The 23,188-nt window shown below is 42.4% G+C and overlaps 1 protein-coding gene across 6 annotated transcripts in view; it reads left to right on the top strand.

Annotated features, from left to right (window-relative positions):
* Nucleotides 1–22,942, top strand: part of LOC309646973 (uncharacterized protein) — an 80,703-nt gene extending 57,761 nt beyond the window's left edge. For 3 of the 6 annotated variants that reach the window (XR_014255700.1, XM_082433875.1, XM_082433873.1), the window contains one exon: nucleotides 4,103–4,930. Coding sequence is in view for 3 of the 6 variants with exons in the window: in XM_082433873.1 (XP_082289999.1) it covers nucleotides 4,103–4,164 (62 nt within the window). In the remaining 3 variants the exon portion in view is untranslated. The other 3 variants (XR_014255698.1, XR_014255699.1, XM_082433872.1) reach the window with 3 other exon arrangements.
* The last annotated feature ends 246 nt before the right edge of the window (nucleotides 22,943–23,188 follow it).

Below are 23,188 nucleotides of genomic sequence, written 5' to 3'. Positions count from 1 at the left end.
TTAGTCCACAGGTTCAAGCAGACCATACACAGGTCAAGCAAGATAAATAAATGGAAATCCGCAACATACTGAAATTGTAGAAAACTAAAGACAATGAGAAAAATCTTAAAAGCTGACCAAAAGAAGAAAGGGGGTGGGTGGGAGCACTTACCTTTAAAAAAGTGAGAAATAAACTTCTCAGTAGCAGTAGGAGAAGCCAAAAGACAGTGATGAAATGGGCTAAAAGAATGCCAAAGTTGGAATTCCGTAGCAGTCCAGTGGTTAGGACTCGGCTTTCACTGCTGGGGCCTGGGTTCAATCCCTCATAGGGGAACTGAAATCCTGCAAGCCGCGTGGGGCAGCCAAAAAAAAGATAGAATTCTACACTTAACAAAAATATTTATGAAGAAGAAATAAAGACATTTTCAGATGGTAAATCACAGTTTATCACCAATAAACCTGCAAAAAGGAAATTCTAGTGATAATCTTCAAGTTGATCGAAGTTTAGTGATGCAGGAATGATTGAAGACCAAAGAAAGTGGTAAACGTCTTGTGCAGTTAAAAATATTTAGAGAGAACTAAAATCCACTGCAATGCTAGCATACAAATCACAAAGCAGGTAAATGAAGTTCAAGTGTACTAAAGTCCTCACATCATCTGAGAAGAGAGTAAAGGTATTACTTCACACTAGACTCTGATATGTCAGCAATGCATGTTTTGCTTTATGGGACCACTAAAAAGGTAAAAATGTATTACTTTCAACTAATAGTGAGTCCAAAATGGAATGATTGAAAAAGACAAAAATCCAGGAGGTGGAGGGACATAGGCAAGACAGACAGGAAACACATTTAATAAGAGTGGATTTAAATCAAAATATATCTTTAAGATCAAATGTAAATGGAATAAATGCTCCAATTAAAAGATAAGAAGGGGGCTTCCCTGGTGGCGCAGTGGGTGAGAATCTGCCTGCCAATGCAGGGGACACGGGTTCGAGCCCTGGTCTGGGAAGATCCCACATGCCGCGGAGCAACTAGGCCTGTGAGCCACAATTACTGAGCCTGCGCGTCTGGAACCTGTGTTCAGCAACGAGAGAGGCCGCGATGATGAGAGGCCCACGCACCGCGATGAAGAGTGGCCCCCACTTGCCGCAGCTAGAGGAAGCCCTCGCACAGAAATGAAGATCCAACACAGCCATAAATAAATGAATTAATTAATTAATTAATTAATTAAAAAAAAGATAAGAATTGTGAAACTAAATTTTTAAAAGTCCAACATATGAATACCAATAGATTGAAATAATGGAATTAAGTTATCCCATGGTAGGTGTTATCACATAAAATAGAATTTAAAGCAAAAAGCATTACTAAGAAGGTCACTTTATAATGATAAAAAGTCCAAATTACCAGCAAAATATTCTAATTCTAGATTCTACTTATAATATGACTTCAAAACACATGAAGCAAAAATTGATACATCTACAAGGAGAAATATATAAATCCACAATCATAGTGAGAAATTTTAACGCATAAACTCCCAGGGGCAACACTTACCTACTAGGGGACGAGAACCAGTAGAGAAATACTCACCACATCACCCCCAAGTGGCTGATTCCACATTAATCCTCAGATGGTCCCCAGAAAAATAAAGCTGATCAGCAGTGATCAGCTCAATAAAACACCCTCGAATTGGATTGTCCTCCTTCCTTGTTTTACTCTTCCCAGACCCCATTCTTTTTCCTTGGAATCACATTCCAAAATAAACTCACGCATGCAAGTACTTCTCTGAACCTTACTACTTTGGGAACCCAGGCTAAGACACTTGGTACCACAAGCAGCTCTACAAAAAGACATTCCAGATGGAGTCTAGTATTGGACCAATTGGATAGTGATAAGTAAACCATTAATGTTGATAAGTGGGGTGATCTTAGCCCCCGGCATGCAGCAGTATCACAGTTACTGAGATTTTCACCAGCAGTGAATTGGAATGATGAGGATGGAAGAAGAGCATTGATTTATGTAGTCGCAACTCATGAAAAAATATGGTCCATGTTAATTATAAGGAATGTAGAACTGGCTGACTTTGGTTGCTAGTCTTTAGGAGTCTTGTTAAAGGAGAAGAAAATGTCAGACTTGGTTCAACCTCAAGGAGTGCTGTGCAACTGGGAATGCTTCCACAGCAGTGTGGAGATGTCCCCCTCCTTCCCACAGCTACAGGAAGATGGCTGAAATTCAGTCTTGGGGTTTAATTGTGAGTACAGCACAGTTACCAAGGAGAACAAACACAGCCTTAACAGTCTCTGATATCAGTGTCAGGGCCCAGAAAAGGAAACGGGAGACCTTGAGACGTGGGATAGGGATATTTGAATGGACAGACCTGAGGACCTTGAACCCCAGAAGCAGTGCCCTCGCTCTTCCTAGACAACAGTGGGGTTTTCTGGGGGGGGGGGGTTGTTTGTTTGTTTGCTGTTTTTAAATTTTTTGGCCTTGCCAAGTGGCATGCAGGATCTTAGTTCCTCGACCAGGGATCGAACCCACGCCCCCTGCAGTGGAAGTGCAGCGTCTTAACTGCTGGACCGCCAGGGAAGTCCCGACAGTGGTCTCCCTTGCCTGCAGACACTGCAGAGACGCCACCAGCAACAGGAGCCTCAAGATGATGTTTGTCCTAAGATTTGTCTCTACCTCCCTTATTTCCTCCAGATCAGCAGTCAGGTCAAGCACAGCCCAAGCGGGGCGATCCAACTCCTTCTCTAGGAAGAAATACTGTATACACCCAAAGAATTGCAAGCTTTGATTAACATGCACTAATGTGAACCAGGAGACTTCATGAATCAAGAGACCTCATGTTGGAGGAGATCTTAACGAACTGCTGAGCAATAGGACCTTTTTGTAGTTCAGTTTCTTCATCTGTCAAAACTGATTAATAGAGCCTGTCCAACCTACTTTATATGGTTATTGGAGTAAATGAAGAAATTAATATTTATAGTGAACTCCGCTAGCCACTGTATTAGGCACTTCACATAAATTATTTAATTAGGATAAGATTGGATAAGTGTAAACACTTTTAAAATTAGTAATCTTGTTTAGAACACTTATAAATGTGTTATTTTAATAGCGTGCCCTAAGAGAAACTCAGTTCTAAGATTTGTGAAACCGTGATGGGTACTAGTTAAAGGGAAAGAAGAAGAAAAGGAAGCTAACATTTAAAAATTACAAATATATTAGAATATGGCTTTGAGTAAGTTGTTATTTTGTTTGGGGGAAGGTGGACCACCTGAAGAGTGTTTTAAGGACAGTCCTATTCATTGATCTTGGGAAAAGCAGGGCAGGAACAATTTTAATGCAGAAGCTCTGGATAAGCAGTTCAGTGTCCAGTGAAGCAATGTAAATTCCTGTGTGATACACTGTGGTGTCATGGCTAAAGGCACAGCCACCGAAACCAGACTGCCTGGGTTTGAATCTCAGCTCTGGTGCTTAACCCACTGGGGGATGTGCTTTAGTTCTTTCATCTGCAGAATTGTAGTATCTATTGCGTAGGATTATTGGAAGATTAAATGCCTTAACTTACAAAATGAATGATGGCAATTACTATAGAAGCACCAGAAAGCCTGCTTGCTCTGGTGGAATCATGTATGTAGTACACAGTGTCTAGAATAGAGGATATGCTTAAGATATATATAAATGGGATAAATGAAATGCCCAGGTATTTGGGGGTATACATGAAACACAATTGGTTGTGAGTTGAAAATAGTTGAGGCTTAGTAGTAGGTACACAGAGATTTGTTATACTATATTCTGTACTTTGGTGTACCCTTGAAATTTTCCTTACTAAAAATACTTTAAAAAAATCAGCCTAGGAAATCCAGTCGTTTCGTATCTATATGCCCTCACTTCAGTTCATCTTTGTACTTAACCATTTAGTGGTCTGGGAGGTTGAGAACTGATGTAATGATAAAAAAAAAAAAAAGTAATGTTCATCTCATATTCACATTTCAGAGAGAATTTGATGCATAAAAGTGTTGAGCTGAGTCATGTTAGAAATAGTTCGCTCAACTTTCTGGTCTCAAGCTGTGGTTGACAGCTGGTTCTCCTCTCAAAGTCCTTTCTTTCCTTTTTCTTGGGCCTAGAGTACCCCAAGTCTCCCCTGCAGCCAGGTATGGCATGTAATCAATGGAATGGAAGCAGATAGGGTGTGTGCACCTCCCTATGGCCTGAACACGGGCATGCCTGCAGCCCTTCTTCAACAAATAAGGCAACCTCAGGAATGCCAGAACAGCAAGATGGAAGGAACCTATATCTCGGAATGACCTCACAGAGCAGTTATCCTGCCAACTAACCAATACACCAGATGAAGAGTTTGAGTCCCAGATAGGGGAAATTTCTTCTTGTTCAAGGTCACACAGTAAGGAAGCAGCAGAGTCAGAAGTTTAACCAGTGCCTTCGAATATTCATTGCGTTGTACGCCTTCCCTTGCTTAATTGATAAATACATAGTCTAATCTCTGCCAGAGTAACCTCACTCAAGCTAGATGTTTCTATACTCGTTTCTTTGGTACAGGACCCAAGTTACCATTTCGTTGGCCAAAGAGACCCAGTACTGTCCTGAGGTTCAGTTTATACTATGAAATTAGTTAGTCTATGCTATGGTCTGAATATTTGTGCTCTCCTCCCCAGATTCTTATGTTGCAATCCTAACCCCCAAGGTGATGGTGACAGGAAGTGGGGCTTTTGGGAGGTGATTAGGTTACAAGAGCAGAGCCCTCATAAATGGGATTGGTACCCTTATAAAAGAGACCAGGGAGCTTGCTTGTCCCTTCCACCACGTGAAGACACAGAGGGAAGTCGGCAATCTGCCGCCAGGAAGAGGGCCTTCACCAGAACCCAACTATGCCGGCACTTTGATCTTGGATTTCGCAGCCCCCAGAACTGTGAGAAATAAATGTCTGTTACTTACAAGCAGTCTGTGGTATTTTGTTATGGCAGCCCGAAGGGACTAAGACATTCCCATAGCCTTTGTATTTGCCTTTACTGTGGGCCTTTAATCAGAGTTCCATGTTTAAAATGTATGTTTTTCATGCTGCACTGTTAGCTTCTGAGGGTCAGGGACATATTTTATTGATCCTTGTTTCCCCTGTGTCTTGTACATAACAGGGGCTTTATAAAGGTTCTTTGAGGGCTAACTGAATGACTGAATGAGGGAGGAAATAGATATTTGACAATGAGAACAAAATGTGGCTAAATTTCAAGTTGCTCTCCAAGGAAAATTTAGGAAGTAACTTTCATACATGTAAACACACACCAACAGGCAGGGACAGGGTCAAGGCCTCCAGTGTGCAGATAGTATTACTTAACAAATATTATAAAGTTAAACAGTACCTAAAATAGCTTAGCTGTGGTGTCGAATGATTAGTTTATGCAGCCTCACAACACAAACCTGAAAAGCAGCTCGTTTATTTTTCATCCGTACTGTCAGCAACTGCACCTGTGTTTTGGGACCGAGCTCTCACGTGAGCAGTTAATGACGCTCACTTGGTAAAAGCACATGTTTCTAGAAACTCTGCTTTTCTTGATTTCGCACTGTACCCAGATACTGGCAGCCAGTAGTTTTTTTGTTTTGTTTTTAAACTAAAAATATAAGTGCCCTGGTGGTGATAAGGTAAGAATTGTATAGTCTAAATGGTATAACTCACTTCTAATTTTCATCATAGTACAAGGTCTGAGACAGATCTGGGTCTGAATCCAATTTCTCCTACTCAAAAGTTGTATGATTTGGGGCAAGTTTCATAACCTGTCTGAGCCTCATTTTCCTCATTTGGAAAGGAGAGATAATACCAGTCTCCAGTGAACTGGTAAATGTTTAACAAATGGCTCTCAGGGCAAAAAAAAAAAAAAAAACAAACCGGGTTTTACCGTTTGCTAATTTTCATGGTGTAATTATTCCCACAATGCCCTGTTTCAAGCTGCCAATGTGATGTCCCTGAACACAGAGAGGGGAAGAGATGGACAGTTGAGTACAATATGATAAAGTATTTTCACCGTACAGTAGATGTCATCACCTCTAGGGCCTAGATGATAGTCAAACAGTGACTGATAATAAAAAATTAGGAAGTGATGAATTTTAAGTACTTATTACCTTTGGTTTTAATATATATTTAGACATAACACATATAATATTTATATAATTTGATTTTTAATAATGGCTGAATATAGACACCAGCTCATCAAATTCTTGAAAATTTAACAATTGTCCCTTGTGAGCTGCATACCAGTTTCCAGCACACAACTGCCCAGCTCCAGCTCTTGGATTTCATAAACAACACTGCCAGAAACAGATTTCTCCATGGTACCTACCCACATCACAGGACGTATGACTGGCATGTGACCCAGTACTCTGCCAGATTGTTCTCCAGAATGGCCATAGCGGCTTACCTTCCTTCCCATCAGCGGTGCCCGAGGGCTTCCATATCCCTCGCAAGGTGCATCACTGCAGGATGAGTAAAATGAGGATGGACACTGCAACTCCATGCAGCATTCCAAGCAACAGCCAAGCATCTGTCCTGGAACGTGGACCCATCTTATAAGCATAGTGCTTAGTGATAAAAAGTAAAAGCGAAAGGAGATCTATAACACAATACGGTTCATTTCAGTACATACAAAACAACAGACTTTCTTTTCAAGAACAGACAAATAAAAAATGCACATCAGATATGTTTGAGCTGTTGCCGGTGGAGGGCAGGGATTCACTATGTCAGCAGTATTTATTGGGCATTATATGGGATTGTGTATCTACAAGCATCCGGCACGGTACTTGCCACTTGGTCTCTTCCCTCACCCTGGCCAGCAAAAGCTATGCTGATTTTATGAGCCACGTTCAAGGTCGTATTCTTAATTGCCTTTAATGAGCTGTGCAAGGTTGCACATTTAAAAAATTTTTCCAGAAAAATACATGGATCCTGTGTTAACTATATTAACACAGTTAAGCAATATTTTCAATATAGGAGGTACACATAGCAATCATCAAAGCTTAACAACATCATGGCCCATTTGTCTCTATGTGGCCGGTATTCATTTTAACAATTTCCGAGCAACAAGCAATTTCAACTCTTGTCTTATGTATGTTATCCCACTTAATCTTCCCAGAAAAGATTTGAAGCTCAGAGAAGCCACATTTTGCCCAAGATGAAAGAACTAGCAAGAACAAGGGCCGCAGCTGTCTAGCTAATACAGGAGTGACCAGGTCCCCTGCCAGGGAGAACAAGAAAGGCCCATGTGGACTTTGCTGGTAAGTGTGGGACCACTGGGCTGCACCCTACATATCGATTACACTCTCTGTTCCAAGGCAGGAAGCAAATATAACAACAACGATTAACTTACAAGTGTGAATTATTTGATATTGAAGTTAAGGTAAAGCTGGTAAGGACCTTGGAGGTTAAAAAAAAAAACAACACCACACAACAACAACCTTGCCTTTATTCACATGATTGGAATAACAAGGCTTAGAAAATTCAACTTTTCTAATTTGCCCAGGGTCATACAGAAAATCGTCCACATAGCCAGGAGAGGAAGCCCGATTTCCTAACTCTTAGACTAAGTGTGGTTTAATAGAATCAGATAGACGGGAAATCCTAGAAATCTACAGGGTGATTGATTAGCTAGCTGTAAAGCCTCGACAAGCTGCTGGACATTCCCAAGCCACTGTTTCCTCAGTCATAAAAGGGGTGACACCTCATATGCTCACTTGACTCATACGGCTGTTGGCAAAGATCATTCATCCGTCCATTTATGTACTCCTTCAACAAGAGGCACCTCCTCTGTGCCATGCACCGTTGTAGGCAAAAGGATGCACTAGTGAGTATATCGAAATCCCTGCGCTTGTGGAGCTTACATTCTAGTAAACGTATATTCAGGTAGCTAAATAAATAAACATATTAATCAATCAATGAGCACTGTAAAAAAATACTAAGAGTAAGGAGAGTGATGGAGAAGGTTAAGGAGGTCAGATATAAGATATGAGCAGAGACCTAAGTGAAATGAGGGAGCAAGCCGTTCCAAAGTCTGGAGGTAGAACATTCTAAGGAGACCAGCAAGAAAAAAGCTCCAAGAGAGTAATAAACTTGGCTTGTTCCCAGCCTCCCATGCAACTGAGGGTGACCATGCAACCTGATCCTGACCAATGAGACTTGAGAACACATTTGCTGAAGAATATCGAGAAAAGCTGCCTCCAAATTAAAGAAGGGCCCTCTTTCCCACTCAATCTCTTTCTTTTCTTCCTGTCTTGAACACAGTTATGTGAAGACACAATGGCCAGAGTCGTGAAAAGCCATTTTGCAAATATGAGGCAACAAGCAACTTCTCTACTCTTCTCCAAACAGAACCAAAGATTAGAGCCAGGAGTGTGAGATGCTTAAAGCTCTCTCCTAAACTGAGCACAGAGAGGTCAAGTAACTTGCCCAACATCGCACAGCTAGTATGATGTAGAGCCAGGACTTGAACCCAAGTATTTTATCCCCAAATGGCTGCTTTTATTTTTTCCACTGCATCCTTTTTTTTGCCTACAGTCCTCCTCTCAGCCCTTTTCTCTTTCTACACTCTTCCTAGGCAGTCATACCCAGGACCAAGCTGTCAACCATCACTTCTAGGGGAGAATTCAAAATCTACATTTTTAGTCCCAGGCTCTCTAATAAGAGCCAATCCCCTCACCCTCAAATTTCTGCTAGATGGTCCCATCAGCTGTCTTATTTCAAGTTCCTTGTGCCTACAACTGAGCACATTTCCCCCTCCAGCGCCCTCCAACTACGTGTCCTTTCCTTGACTTAGTTCATTTTAGGTAATGAAAGCTCAGTCCTCCCAGTCTCCACGAGGTGTTGAGGACAGAACATGGGTTTTGAAATCCAACAGACTTGGGTTGGAATTGACCAGCCTTCAGTTGCAGAATCTTTGGGAGGGCTAAAGAAATAGATCTGGCATGAGCTTCCAGGAGCAATAACCAAAGCCACACTGCCGACCTGAGCTGCCAAGGGAGCTGGCGGCTCCAGAGCCTCAGTTGCCACTGTCCTGGTCGAGGGGGAAACCAGCATAATCAGGAAGCAGCCACTGCACCTTCAGCCCCACAACCTGTCTCCTGCAATTCACTCCTCAGAATAGGAGCCCTTCTCCTTATCTCATCCTGAACCTATATCCTCTTTCCATCAAATCAGTGGTACTCTGCAGCAACCAATTCCACTGTCTTTCTAGTTACCATTTTCCTCATGCCTCTCTAGTGCCATATTATACCAGGAGTATGCCCCCTGTCACCGGTAGCCCATCCCAATTCACGGCCAATGTCAATTTTCCCAACTTCTCCCTCCACCCGTTCCTGCCATCGTTCCTTCCTTCCTTACAAACTTTCAACATGCAACTCCGCATCTCAGAGTCTGTCTGCAGGGATCTCAGCCTGAGGCAGTTGGTACTGGAAGTGGTCCTGGGAAGCCGACTCTGAAATGGGATTTCACTTAGCCATAAAAAAAAGAATGAAATAATGCCATTTGCAGAAACATAGATGGACCTAGAGATTAGGGGTGGAGGGGAGGGATAAACTAGGAGTTTGGGATTAGCAGATACAAACTACTATATGTGAAATGAACAAGGACCTACTGTATAGCAGAGGGAACTATATTCAATATCTTGTAATAAACTATAATGGAAAAGAGTCTGAAAAAATACATAACTGAATCATTTTGCTGTACACCAGAAACTAACACAACATTTAAAATCAACTGGACATCAATTATAAAATGGGGTTTTAGAGATGGACCACTTGCTGGCCAGCTGGCAGTGAGGACCCCTTCACTGGTGGTAGGGGAGGATGACAGCCCTTGACATGTTGTGGTGCAGTTGTAGTTTGAGGGAGTGCATAACTGAGATAGCGAGAAAGCGGTGGTTCTGGAGTTTGAGACTCGGTCCCTCTGACTCTGAAGCCTGTGTTTCTTTTTTTTTTTTTCTTTTTTTATGACAAATTGTATTCCAGAGTGGCTCTAGTAGTACCAGAGACATTGATGTAGAGTGTAAATATTGTTTCAGGTAAAGTGAAAATGGATAAAAGTGATATTTCTAGTTAATATATTTTTAGATAATATGATTTTAAATATGAGTTAAAATGTAATAAATATTAATGAACTTATTTACAAAACAGAAACAGACTCACAGACATAGAAAACAAACCTATGGTTACCAAAGGGGAAAGGAGAGGGGAATAAATTAGATAAAAACAAGGTCCTACTGTATAGCACAGGGCACTATATACTCAGTATCTTGTAATAAACTATAATGGAAAAGAAAAAAATGTAATAAATATTAAAAATAGATGTCTTACTATTTTATCTATTTTGAAAGGTTTATATATTCAGAATCACAGGGGAGTTTTTTGTTTTGTTTTTTAAGGAGAACCACTTTATTTTGAGTAGTAAACAAAACCCCATTTATAACATAATAAAAAATCTTCCATTAATTTCTTCACAGTTAGTCCAAAGAATAAAACCTCTGACTTAGACTTTACATTTAACCTTAAATATTCTGAAATCCATCCATGTCAACTTTGGAATTTTAATCTTGCCTGATACTATGAAATAGGGCAAACCTTGATCAATGGGCAAATTCCTAATTTTTGCCATTCAGCCACTTTTCTGGATCTTGCTCTCTGATTCCATACATTCCAGAATGTTCAATGGATTTGTAATGAACTTCCAAGATGAAGGGGAATTTCTTGCTCATTGTTTGCCTGAAACCTTGTCTTGTGTTCATCTTTTTAAAGAAAAAATATGCTCCAAAAACGCCCACAAGTTCAGCTAATAAAACTCCTTTAAAGATCTTCTTCTTTTTTTTTTTTTTTTTTACTTCTATGAAGTATTTTTTTTAATGTATTTATTGGAGTATAATTGCTCTACAATGGTGCGTTAGCTTCTGCTGTATAACAAAGTGAATCAGCTATATGTATACACATATCCCCATATCCCCTCCCTCTTGTGTCTCCCTCCCACCCTCCCTATCCCACCCCTCTAGGTGGTCACAAAGCACCGAGCTGATCTCCCTGTGCTATGCGGCTGCTTCCCACCAGGCATCCATTCTACATTTGTTAGTGTATATATGTCCATGCCACTCTCTCACCTCGTCCCAGCCCACTCCTCCCCCTCCCCGTGTCCTCAAGTCCACTCTCTATGTCTACGTCTTTATTCCTGTCCTGCCCCTAGGTTCTTCAGAACCTTTTTTTTTTTTTAGATTCCATATATATGTGTTAGCATACGGTATCTGTTTTTCTCTTTCTGACTTACTTCACTCTGTATGACAGACTCTAGGTCCATCCACCTCACTGCAAATAACTCAATTTCGTTTCTTTTTATGGCTGAGTAATATTCCATTGTATATATGTGCCACATCTTCTTTATCCATTCATCTGTCGATGGACACTTAGGTTGCTTCCATGTCCTGGCTATTGTAAATAGTGTCTTGGTGCTTCAGCCGGGTGTCAGGCCTGAGCCTCTGAGGTGGGAGAGCCGAGTTCAGGACATTGGTCCACCAGAGACCTCCCAGCCCCACGTAATATCACACAGCGAAAACTCTCCCAGAAATCTCCATCTCAACGCTATGACCCAGCTCCACTCAACGACCAGCAAGCTCCAGCGCGGGACACCGTACGCCAAACAACTAGCAAGACAGGAACACAACCCCACCCATTAGCAGAGAGGCTGTGTTTCGATTTCAGTGTTAAACATCAACTGTGTGACCTTGGCTGAATCACCTAACCCCTTTTCTAGCTCTGAAGTTCTGCAGCTCTACCTTGAGGGAACGTATTACCCGATGAGCTATAATGGCACAATCCAGTAATGTCTTAACTAGTGCCAAGTATCTGGTTCTCTTTCTTTCCAGTATTTGTTTCCAGGGAAGATAAGCACAGTTCTGCTCAGCCATCATCACACTGTTTAGGTCCCTATTTCTCATCCTGCTCATGGGAGATAACGGATGATTTGTCCTGAAGCATGTAGTTCATTTAACAGCTCAAATCCTCTTCCTCCTTTACCCTGCTCCCCCAGTTACCACGTTGTTCTGTGCTTCACTATAAAACACATCCTTCTTTCCACTGTATTGACCCCAAGTATTTCATCAATTCACTGGTATCACTGAAAGCCAAGTGTTTATTCAGGCTGGCTACAAACAAAGGCTACTCTGTGAGGTTGTGACTGCAGTCAAGCTGACCAGATTACCTTTCACAAGATGGGTTGTTTTTTATTTGTAAAATGGCAGTATCTTTTGTAGACATGATACGTCGGTGGCACATAATTGCACCAACCTAACAAATAGTCTGTGGTCATCTTTATCTGTATTTACTCCTAGTTTTGTCCATCTTTTGTCACTGTATTTACAGAGTTGTACTATTGTGTAGTTATTATTTTATATTTTGTTTATTTGACCTACTTCAAAGGTTTTTCCATTCTGTTAACCTGGACTTCACTGGTTTAATTGTCGCTTTATATTAGCAAGAATTTATTGGTTCACTCAACAAACATTTACTTAATAACTACTTAAGTATTCCTTTGTGGATTTCTCCCAGTTTTTATTATGGTAAATAACGTGATAAACGTCTTTGTGTACCTACCTCTCTTGATCTTCTGGTTTATTTTCTTAGGATAAATTCCCCAAAGTGGGATCATTAGGATGGACATTTTTATAGCTCTTAAAGCTAACAGCCAAGCATGTGTGACTATATCATTGACTCTATTTTTTCATGCTCCCAGTCATTCAGGAGATAAAATCCCTACTGTTTTGTAAATGCGGGACCCCCACCCCACCCCAAAGCTGGCTTTTGCCTGTCTCTTTCCCTCATTTCTCAACACTCCTCAATTTGGCATTTCCCTCGCTTCCACCCATACAAAATGTACATAGATTTTTATGTGCAGGATACCTTGTTTTGAACATATTCCTGCTACCATAGGTGCTGTACTGGAGCAGAATGCTGGACAAATGGCCAAATTTTAGTCATTATAAAACTTTATCCTCTTTGCTCAGAGCTATGGACTGAATTGTGTCTACCAAAATTCATAGGCTGAAACCTTAACCCCCAGTGTGATTGTATTTGGAGATGGGGCCCTTGAGAGGTGATTACTTTAAAAAAAATTTTTTTTTTATTGCAGTATAACTGCTTTACAATGTTGTGTTAGTTTCTGCTGTACAATGAAGTGAATCAGCTATATGTATACATATATCCCCTCCCTGTTGGACCTCCCTCCCCCCCCCCATTCCCACCCAGCTAGGTCATCACAGAGCACTGAGCTGAGCTCCCTGTGCTATACAGCAAGTTCCCACTAAGTATTTTACACATAGTAGTGTATTTATGTCAAACCTAATCTCCTAATTCATCCCACCCTCCCCTTCCCCCTCTGTGTCCACATGTCCATTCTCTACATCTGCGTTTCTATTCCTGCCCTGCGAATAGGTTCATCTGTACCATTTTTCTAGATTCCACATATATGCGTTAATATACGATACTTGTTTTTCTCTTTCTGACTTAGTTCACTCTGTATGACCTCATGGAGCTCAATATCAAAAAAGCAAACAACCCAATTAAAAAATGGGCGGAAGACCTAAATAGACATTTCACCAAAGAAGACATGCAGATGGCCAAGAGGCACATGAAAAGATGCTCAACATCACTAATTATTAGAGAAATGCAAATCAAAACTACAATGAGGTATCACCTCACAGTGGTTAGAATGGGCATCATCAGAAAATCTACAAACAATAAATGCTGGAAAGGGTATGGAGAAAAGGGAACCCTCTTGCACTGTTGGTGGGAATGTAAATTGATACAGCCTCTGTGGAGAATAGTATAGAGAAGCCTTAAAAAACTAAAAATAGAACTACCATATGATGGGGCCTTTGGGAGGTGATTACTTTGAGATGAGGTCATGAGGATGGGGTCCTCATCATGGGATAGTGTCCTTATAAGGAGAGAACAAAGATCTCTCCCTGTCTCTCTGTCTCTCTGTGTCATGTGAGGACACAGCAAGAACACGGCCATCGGTAGAATATAGAGGGGACTCCTGGGGGGCAGAAGAGTCTGTGTCTTGGCCCAGGGGTGATTGCATGGGTGCTAACTTTACAATAATTTATTCAACTCTATATGTACATTTTATGCTTTGTGTACATAACGTATTTTAAACTTCAAAATGCTTTAAAAAAACTACCGCAAATCCCAGATTTTTTAAGATGCAATGAAATATGATATTATAGTAAAGTGGACAAATTTAACTATCCAAACACACCAGGCATATTCATTATCAGAAATAAGCTTTGATCATTGTCATCCACCTTTCATTAATTCTGGACTTCATCCAGACTGAAGCCCAAGCGGCTTTCAACCAGCACCAGAGACCAGAGATGCTTCAGACTAATTTACATTTCCTTTGGTTTACTCAGAGGCTAATATAATGATGATGCCTCATTATGATAAAAAAGGAATTAAAAGCACAAAATTCCAGGGCCCCAGAAAGCGTACGGAAAAGATTATCTCAAAATAAGAAGTAAAACGAGTGGCCTAGATTCCATCCCTGCTGACCTGGAGGCTGTGATTTACCTGATTTGGCTCTTCACAGTTGTAAGTTCCATAAATGTATTTCACAAGCTTGGTATACTTAGCTATCTTTTGGAGGTATGTGTGTTATAAATATTAGTAGTCGGAAACCTTGTTAGGACTTTGCCGATTTGGTGTTTTGGAGAAGTGTTGAATTTTTTAGAAAATCTATTAGGAAAAATATTCATTTAAGCCAATTATTTACATGAATGAAATTTCAGAAAGAATGCTTAAACAAGGCTTCCAAACAGTCTAATGATCTTTAGAAAAGTGAAGAAGGTATACTCCAGGAACAAATTATAATAGCATCAATCCTCTAAAAGCAGTAGGCTATGAATGTTAGCACATGGTTTGTGATCGTTAGTAATGATTAAAAATCAGCATGGTTTTTCTAGGGAAATTTTCTCTCATTAGTCTTATTTCCATTTTTAAGAGAGTTACTAGGTTCATGGATAAAGAGAATGTCACAGACATACCACATCTCAATGTTCACAAGGCATGGGTGCTGGTTCAATTAAGAAGTTAATGTTTTTTTTTTTGTTTTTTAAAGTTTTTTTTAAAAATTATTTATTTATTTATTTATGGCTGTGTCGGATCTTCGTTTCTGTGCGAGGGCTTTCTCTAGTTGCGGCAAGCAGGGGCCACTCTTCATCGCGGTGCGCGGGCCTCTCACTATCGCGGCCTCTCTTGTTGCGGAGCACAGGCTCCAGACGCGCAGGCTCAGTAATTGTGGCTCACGGGCCTAGCCGCTCCGCGGCATGTGGGATCTTCCCAGACCAGGGCTCGAACCCGTGTCCCCTGCATTGGCAGGCAGATTCTCAACCACTGCGCCACCAGGGAAGCCCAAGAAGTTAATGTTTTTTAAAAGCTGTCAGGTTACTAAAATTGTCATGCCAACCTCAAAGAACTCAATGCTTCAGCCTGCCCGTATAACACTTGATAAATATCTGGATTAAGAGGAAGAAAACGTACTTATCAACTGTACATGTGACCCAGAACTGGAAGAAGAGTTTATACCTTGCACTGCAGACTCACACATAGAAGGATTTAAACATGTTCCAAAAGAGGACTGAACCTATTGAAAAACAGTAGGTTAGAAAAAGTTCAGCAACACAAGGTCAGGATTGAGACAATCTGACTTGACATCAGTGTAGTTGGAAAAGACCCAAAGTTTTAGCCAAGTGCAGTCTACATTTGAGCCAACAATGTGATGTGGCCACATGCAAAGCTAATGTGATTTTAAGCTGTATTAATACAAGCATAGTGTCCACATCAAGTGGGTGATGGTCTCACAGTGTTCTAGACTCACTAGACAGAGCAGAAATACTCTTCAATTTGGAGTGTCTCATTTTGAGAGGGAAATGATAAACCAAGAAATGAGCAGAGGACAAGTGGGATTATGGATGATCTGGAAATCAAGCCATGTGAGAAGACCTGAGAATATTTCACCTTAGAGGGAACCTGGGAGCCGTCTTTAAATATTTGGATGGCTATCAGAAGGAGGAAGCTCTTTTCATTGGTTGGTTGGTTGCTTTTCCAACGTGCTGCAAAGGGTAGAATTCAGAGAAATTTCATAGAATGGTAGATTTCAAATTAAGAAAGAATTTCTGCAGTTTGGGCTAATGCAACATGGAAGGGGCATCCCTGTGAAGTATTGGGCACAAGGGATCCAGAAGAGCACATGCACCGGGACCGAGGTAAGAACGAGGGATAATACCTCACGAATGGTAACCGGCAAGGGCTTTGGAACCATACAGACCTGCCATCAATTCTATTTTTCTATACTTAATAGCTCTGTGACTTTGAGCAAGTTACTTAACCTCTCTGAGCTTTGGTTTCCTTATTTATAAAATGGGAATAGTAACATACTCGTCTCACAGGGCTTTATTTTTAATTGAAATGTAGTTGATTTACAATGTTGTGTTAATTTCTGCTGCACAGCAAAGTGATTTTTATATATATATTATACATACATATATTATTTTTTAAATATTCTTTTCCATTATGTTTCATCACTGAATATTGAATATAGGTCCCTGTGCTATACAGTAGGACCTTGTTGTATATCCATTTTCTATATAATTCACAGAACTTTTTTGATGATTAAATAAAACAATGCTCTTATTGATAACCCTTGTGGAAATTACTTCAGTGGAATTACTTCAGATCCTCAAACCTGCAAGGCAGAAAGATTTTTATCCCCTGATGAAATCTCCTTTGCCTAGAAATCACGTTTGCCTATGGTGAATTTTTCTATAAAAATTGGGAGTACTTGGCACTTTTACTATCCAAATTAGGCAAAAAAAGTTGTGTTTTCATGTTATCATCAGCCCCCATTTTTGCCATTTCTGTCCTGGAGACAGTAATAGGTTCAAAGCCATCTTTCACACTTACATCGACCCTCTCCTTGCTGGAATATTTGCTCAGCTGTAGACTCAGGGCAGAATCTTTCTGCATCCATGTCCATAGCCAGGCAAGCTTGGCAGATTGCACAACCCCTCGCAGCACAGTACAAGAGCAATGCAGGTGACACCCGGACATGACTTGGTATTGCATGTCATGGAGGAATTAAAATAGGGAGATGTGCTAGGCAGAATCCCAAAGTGGCTCAAGACTCTTGACCCCTGGTGTATATCCTTGCACAGTCCCCTTCCCTGGAGTGTGAATAGGATGGGTTTCATTTTGGTTATTATGTAAAATGAGGAAGAGGTTTGGTAGATACAATGAAGGTCCCAAACCAGCTGTCTTCGAGTTACTCCAAAGGAAGTTTATCCTGAGTGAGTCTGACCAAATCAGGTGAGCCCTTTAAAGGGACCTGGCACTTCATAAGGAAGAGATTTAACGTACAAAAGATTCTCCTGCTGGCTTTGAAGAATTAGTTGGCCACATGAGCCGGCCTAGAGAGGGAGCAATGTGACAAGGAACTGTAGGCTTCTAGGAAATGAGAGTGGGCCCCAGCCAACAGCCAGCAAGAAAATGGGGGTCTCAACCACACAGTCACAAGGGACTGACTCCTGTCAACAACCAGTGAGCTTAGCGTAAGACCCTGAACCTCAGATGGGACCCCAGCCCAGATGACACCTTGATTCTAGCCTGGTGAGACTCTGACCAGGGAACGCAGTTAACCCGTGCCCAGACTTCTAACCCACAGAAAGTGTGAGATAATAGATGTGTATAGCTTTAAGTCTCTAAATGTGCGGTAATATGTTTTGCAATAACTACATGCAATGCAAAGTGTGTGCAGGAGTGAGAAATCCATTTGGCCATCCCTGTCATTTTCTCTTGAGAGCCTGCATTTTCTATGGCATTGCAGTAAAAAAATCAATGTCCTTCTTTGCTCAGAAGGGAAAGGAAGTGTAAATTTTGGCAGAGCCTCGTGGAGATATAGCTCCCCAGGTGCTTGGTGAGTAGAAAGAAGTAGATAAGTGGGTTCTATTATCTTCACTATCCTGCGGAGGCCAAGGAGGAGAAGCAGGCTCTGAGGTCTAGACCCACGTACCTCCCTACCAGTCTAGATCTGGAAGCTTCTGGGTCCAGAGCTAAGAAGAGAGGTCCAGACTGAATATGGCTTTAGGAGGCATCTGCATATGGATGGTAATGAATCTGCAGTGGATGTCTCCATTGCCAGAAAGATTGTGAATGGTGAGAACAGAAGATGTGGGAAAGAGTCCTGGAAAACACCTACACTTACATTTAAGAAACAGCCAGAAAGGAGCAGACTGGCAAAGCCAACTGAAGTGGAGCCGTGCAGGGGCAGGGGGGAAATGGGGAGGGTGTGATGTCACAAGAGCCAAGGAAGAGAGGAGAGAAAAAGGGAGGGTCAGAAGAACTAAAGACGGCGGAGAGGCAGGTACAGTGCAGACCTGAGAAGGGCTTATTCAACTTAAGGTTGACGAGGTTGTCAGAGATCTTGGCCAGAGCAGTTTCAGAGGAGTATTGGGGCGGGAGCCAGAGTGAGGTGATGTGACGGGTAAATACAGTACGGAGTAAGGATGGAGCATCATTCTTTCAAGAACTTTGTCTGGGGCTTCCCTGGTGGTGCAGTGGATAAGAATCCGCCTGCCAGTGCAGGGGACACGGGTTCGAGCCCTGGTCCGGGAAGATCCCACATGCCACAGAACAACTAAGCCCGTGCGCCACAACTACTGAGCCCACGTGCCACAACTACTGAAGCCCACATGCCTAGAGCCAGTGCTCCACAACAAGAGAAGCCACCGCAGTGAGAAGCCCGCGCACTGCAACGAAGAGTAGCCCCTGCTCGCTGCAACTAGAGAAAGACTGCACGCAGCAACGAAGACCCAATGCAGCCAAAAATAAATAAAATTAAATCTTTAAAAAAAAAAAAAAGGGAGAGACAGGAGGAGGAGGACGGTGAGGGACTGTGTTTGGGGGGAGCAAGAATTGGTTTGAATTCTGACGGGAAAGAGTCAATATAGATGGAGAAGGCTTCCACCAAGAAGGACTTTTGTTCCCTAAGCGCAGGTCTTTTACAATATCTGCAAGCCTTTTGAGACGATGGGGGAGAATTTGGGATTGGTAAAGGGATAGGTGGGCTTTAAATTGTTTCTAGAGCCACATTTCTGTTCTTGTGAAGACTTGATTTGTAAGACAGTACAGTTGTTTTTAACTCCTCAAAAAAAAAAACTGGGCTGCAACCTGAATGACATAAGGTGCTTACCCACTCATCCAACTACATTATCTGAAATTTACTTCTTTGTATCAGAGAGAAGGTCTTCACCTAAGATGGAAATCAAAAGAAAAAAAATACAAACATAACATATTTTTCTCTTACATATTTATAAACTTTCCAGAGCACCTACTGTGTGTAAGGCCCCAGCTGCGTTGGATACTGTAGTTGGGGAGGGGTGGAGAAAGGTTGCAATTCGAGGTTAATAATTTTCCACCCTATTCTTAGAAACATCTTCAAAGCCATGCTAACAGGTTGGCTCTGGTAGATAAGGTGCCATCACCCCTTGCCTCTGATGTTATTGGGTACTCAGTCTTCTAGACATTGTTCCACTAATTGGCTTCCCAGAGCTGCTTGCTTGGCTCTGCCAAGGGGTGATTAACAGGCTGTGCTGATGCGGCTCCCAGCCCTCCCGAGGGGTAGCACGTGAGCTGGAGCCCTTGGAAAGCTGGGGGCCGGAGGGGGTCCTTCCTAAGGCCAGAGCATCCCATGGTTCCGGAGGCCTGAGGCTAAATTCCATGCAAGGGGCCCTTGTGCTTTATTTTTTCTCTGCGTTGACCTATCCTGGGTAAGACTAGGGACAAAGTGCCGTTGTTTAGCTTGTGGACACAAGAAACAAACAAAAAGGCATGGCTAAGAAGGGAACGGGGCATTCTAAGCTTGGGCTTCTCAAACTATCTGTGTAAAGGTTTGTTTTCTTTAATTTCTTGGTGTAGACTCACTTCCTGTCATTGGACCCGTAACACATTGTTCATGGACATGCCTTGGTTCAACGACCTGGCTTTGGTCAATTTCTTCTTTTAATAGTGATGCTAATTTGGATGCCTTACCCGTGCCCGGGGGTTAGGGGTGGTCAACTGTGTTTACCTTCAGAGCCCAGCGAGCTCAGGTCAGAGCCTTCATTCCAGAGACTCTGTCTCACCCCACTTCCAGTGGGTTTCCAGGGAAACAGGCCCCCAGACAAGGATTTGAGTGCTAGGAGATTATTGGGAAATGACCCCAGAAAGAACTGTTAAGAGATTGGGAAAATGAAATGAGGCAGGGAAGGAGTCACTAAGAGGGGGCATGATAAGCAAGTCATCATGGGGGCAACTGGCCTTGGTCCTGCTGGGGGAAGTTCTGAGAAATCGGGGGACACTCACCTCGAAGTCAGTCCACTCAGGGCACAGGGTTTGGTGTTAATGCAAAGCTGCCATGCACGGGTTGAGAGCTGCTGGTGGTAATCCTTCCTCACTTCCTGCCTGCAGGCTCTAGTGTGCAGAGAGCTTCCAGGCAAGAACGGGCAGGGAGCTCGGGCTGGAACAGCTGGCCAAGGACGGAGTCAGCAGCCTGTGCTACGCGTCCAGCCTCCAGGTGCAGTGCCATCATGCCCGTGTTTTCCTTTTGCTCCATGCCCATCGCATTGTTTGGAACTATCTATTTCCTTGTTTCTTTCATAGCGTCTAGGATCTAGACTGTGAGCTCCTCTAAGGCAGAGGCTGTTCCCCCGATCTCTGATGCTCATCGTAGGGTGTGGTCTTTAGTACCCAGAAGATGAGGAATGCATGCCTCTGACCCTCACAACGCCCCAGGGTGGGATTGCCCTTATCCCCATTTTATAGATGAAGAAACCGAGGCTCCGACAGTGCTGTGACCTGCACAAGGTTACGTAGCTAACCAGTGGCAGACTCAGATCTCCCAATTCCAAATCCTGGCTCTTCTTGTCTGATTACAGCTACCTAGGATTTTCATCTCCATTCCTTACCCCCATGCTACCCTAACATGCACACACCTACACACACTTTTGACTTCCAATCTGTACATACTTGATACCTTTTTTTTTTTTTTTGGAAGCAGGCATGGCTTTCTTGACAGAAGAGAAGCCATTTTTCGCCTAAGCCATTTTGTGATCTAAGCCTGGCCACAGTGCTTGCCCTGGAACAGGTGTCAGTAATTCATGATCTTAAGGGAACAAAAGAATTCAGGAACAAACTGTTACCAGGCAAGAGAAGTAACAACAGCAAAGATAATGTATCAGTTGTGAAGACTCCCAGTCTGTTCCAATGGTATGGTAAAGATTAGCCTGAAGCGCTCAACCTCAGATCAGCTGGAACCTGGAACCTAAGAGGTGATGATGTTGACCTTTTCTGACCCTCCTGACTTCAGTCAACTAAAGCTCTGACTCTGTTGACAGCCAACCTCCTTCATGGACGTGCATGTACCCTTAGCTTAAGACTTCCCCAATACAGCTGTTTGGAGAGACAGTGCTTTGGGAAAGCTCCCCGATATTGTCCTCACTTGCTGCAAGCAATAAATCCTTCCTTCTCCTGCGCTTTGGCTTGGTTGTGTCTTTTGGCTCAACACCCACCAAGAGGTGAACCCAGTTTTCGGGTAACAAGAATATTCTTGATAGATATTTACAGGTTGCAGACCCGGCCGGGGTCTATGGAGTTGTCCATCTTGAGGCCGTTCAGGATGGCCCCCAATGGACTTCACAACATAAAAGGAAGGAAAGGAGAGTGGCTTCAGCTCTATCCCCCTCAAGCTCACTGTGAACTGTCCCCTGGAGTCATACCCACCCTGTACCTCCTGAAGGTGTTTTTGATTTCGGTGACTCTTAGCAGGCTCAGCTGTGCCTGTTGGCTTTTTTCCTGGAAGGACTTTTTTTTTTTTTTTTTGAATTTTTGAATTTTATTTTGTTTATTTTTTTATACAGCAGGTTCTTATTAGTTATCTATTTTATACATATCAGTGTATACATATCAATCCCAATCTCCCAATTCATCCCACCACCACCCCCCTGCTGCCACTTTCCCCTCTTGGTGTCCATACATTTGTTCTCTACATCTGTGTCTCTATTTCTGCCCTGCAAACTGGTTCATCTGTACCATTTTTCTAGGTTCCACATATATGCATTAATACACGCTATTTGGTTTTCTCTTTCTGACCCTGGAAGGACTTCTGAAGCTTGCTTCTGAGTGCAGGCCCTGTGTCTGGTCCCACCACTCTCTCCATTGCCCTACTCTCCTGCCACACTGGGCTTCTGGGAATTCCTCAACCAATGTCTTGCTGTCCCATCCTGGGGACTTTGCACATGCTATTCCCTCTGCCTGGAAAGCAGTTCCCTTGCTTCTGCCTAATTACCTGTACCGCCTCCCATTGATCAGCTCTGGTGTCTTCCTGAGGGAAGACTTCTTGCTCTGCATCCTTGCCTCCTTCACCCTCCACACCTGAGTGAGCCCTCTTACACTCACCTGGAAACTCTGCTACTTTCCTCTTGGCAATTATTCCAGCTTAAAAGTGGACACTATTTATTGGCATCATCTGTGGGCAGGACAACTTCCCCTTTTAGAGTCTAAATTCCCTGAGAAGAAGGAACAATGTCTGGTTTTGCTCAGCACTTCATCTCCAGCTCAGAGTTGGTATTCAAATATTTGGATTGCATGAATGGATTAATGATCAAATTAAAAGCTAATCCTCCCAAGATAACCATTATTAATCTCATTTTATAGATAAGGAGACAGAAACTCAGAAGGTTTGGGCTTGCCTAAGGCCAAACAGCTTTTGAGGATGACATCTCAGCATTTGGATTTAGAGCTGCCTGATTTCAACAGCTTGCGGACCTTGGGGAAGAAGGCTGGATGGGGTCATTTAGGGAAATTTGAGTCCTACCTGTTTGTTTTCTTTGTTGATGCTCATGAAATTATTTAGTTCTCTGTGTTGATAGGAAACTGAGGTGCAAGCAACACTAGACTGGAGGAAGGAAGATCATGACAAGGTGAGGCTCGGCCTTGGTCTGTCATGGGAATCAATGAAGTGGGGCGCCAGGTGTTACCATAACAGTTCTACCAAGAGACCTGAACAGCAACACAATGCAGAGCAATTTCCTTGCACAAAAATGGTTGTGTGTGTGTTTTGTTTTGTTTTGTTTTGCTCTTTTATCTTG

The sequence above is a fragment of the Balaenoptera physalus genome (assembly GCF_965194825.1).
Source record: "Balaenoptera physalus genome assembly, chromosome: 17".
NCBI lineage: Eukaryota > Metazoa > Chordata > Mammalia > Artiodactyla > Balaenopteridae > Balaenoptera > Balaenoptera physalus.
This window is presented reverse-complemented; position numbering and strand designations above follow the sequence as displayed.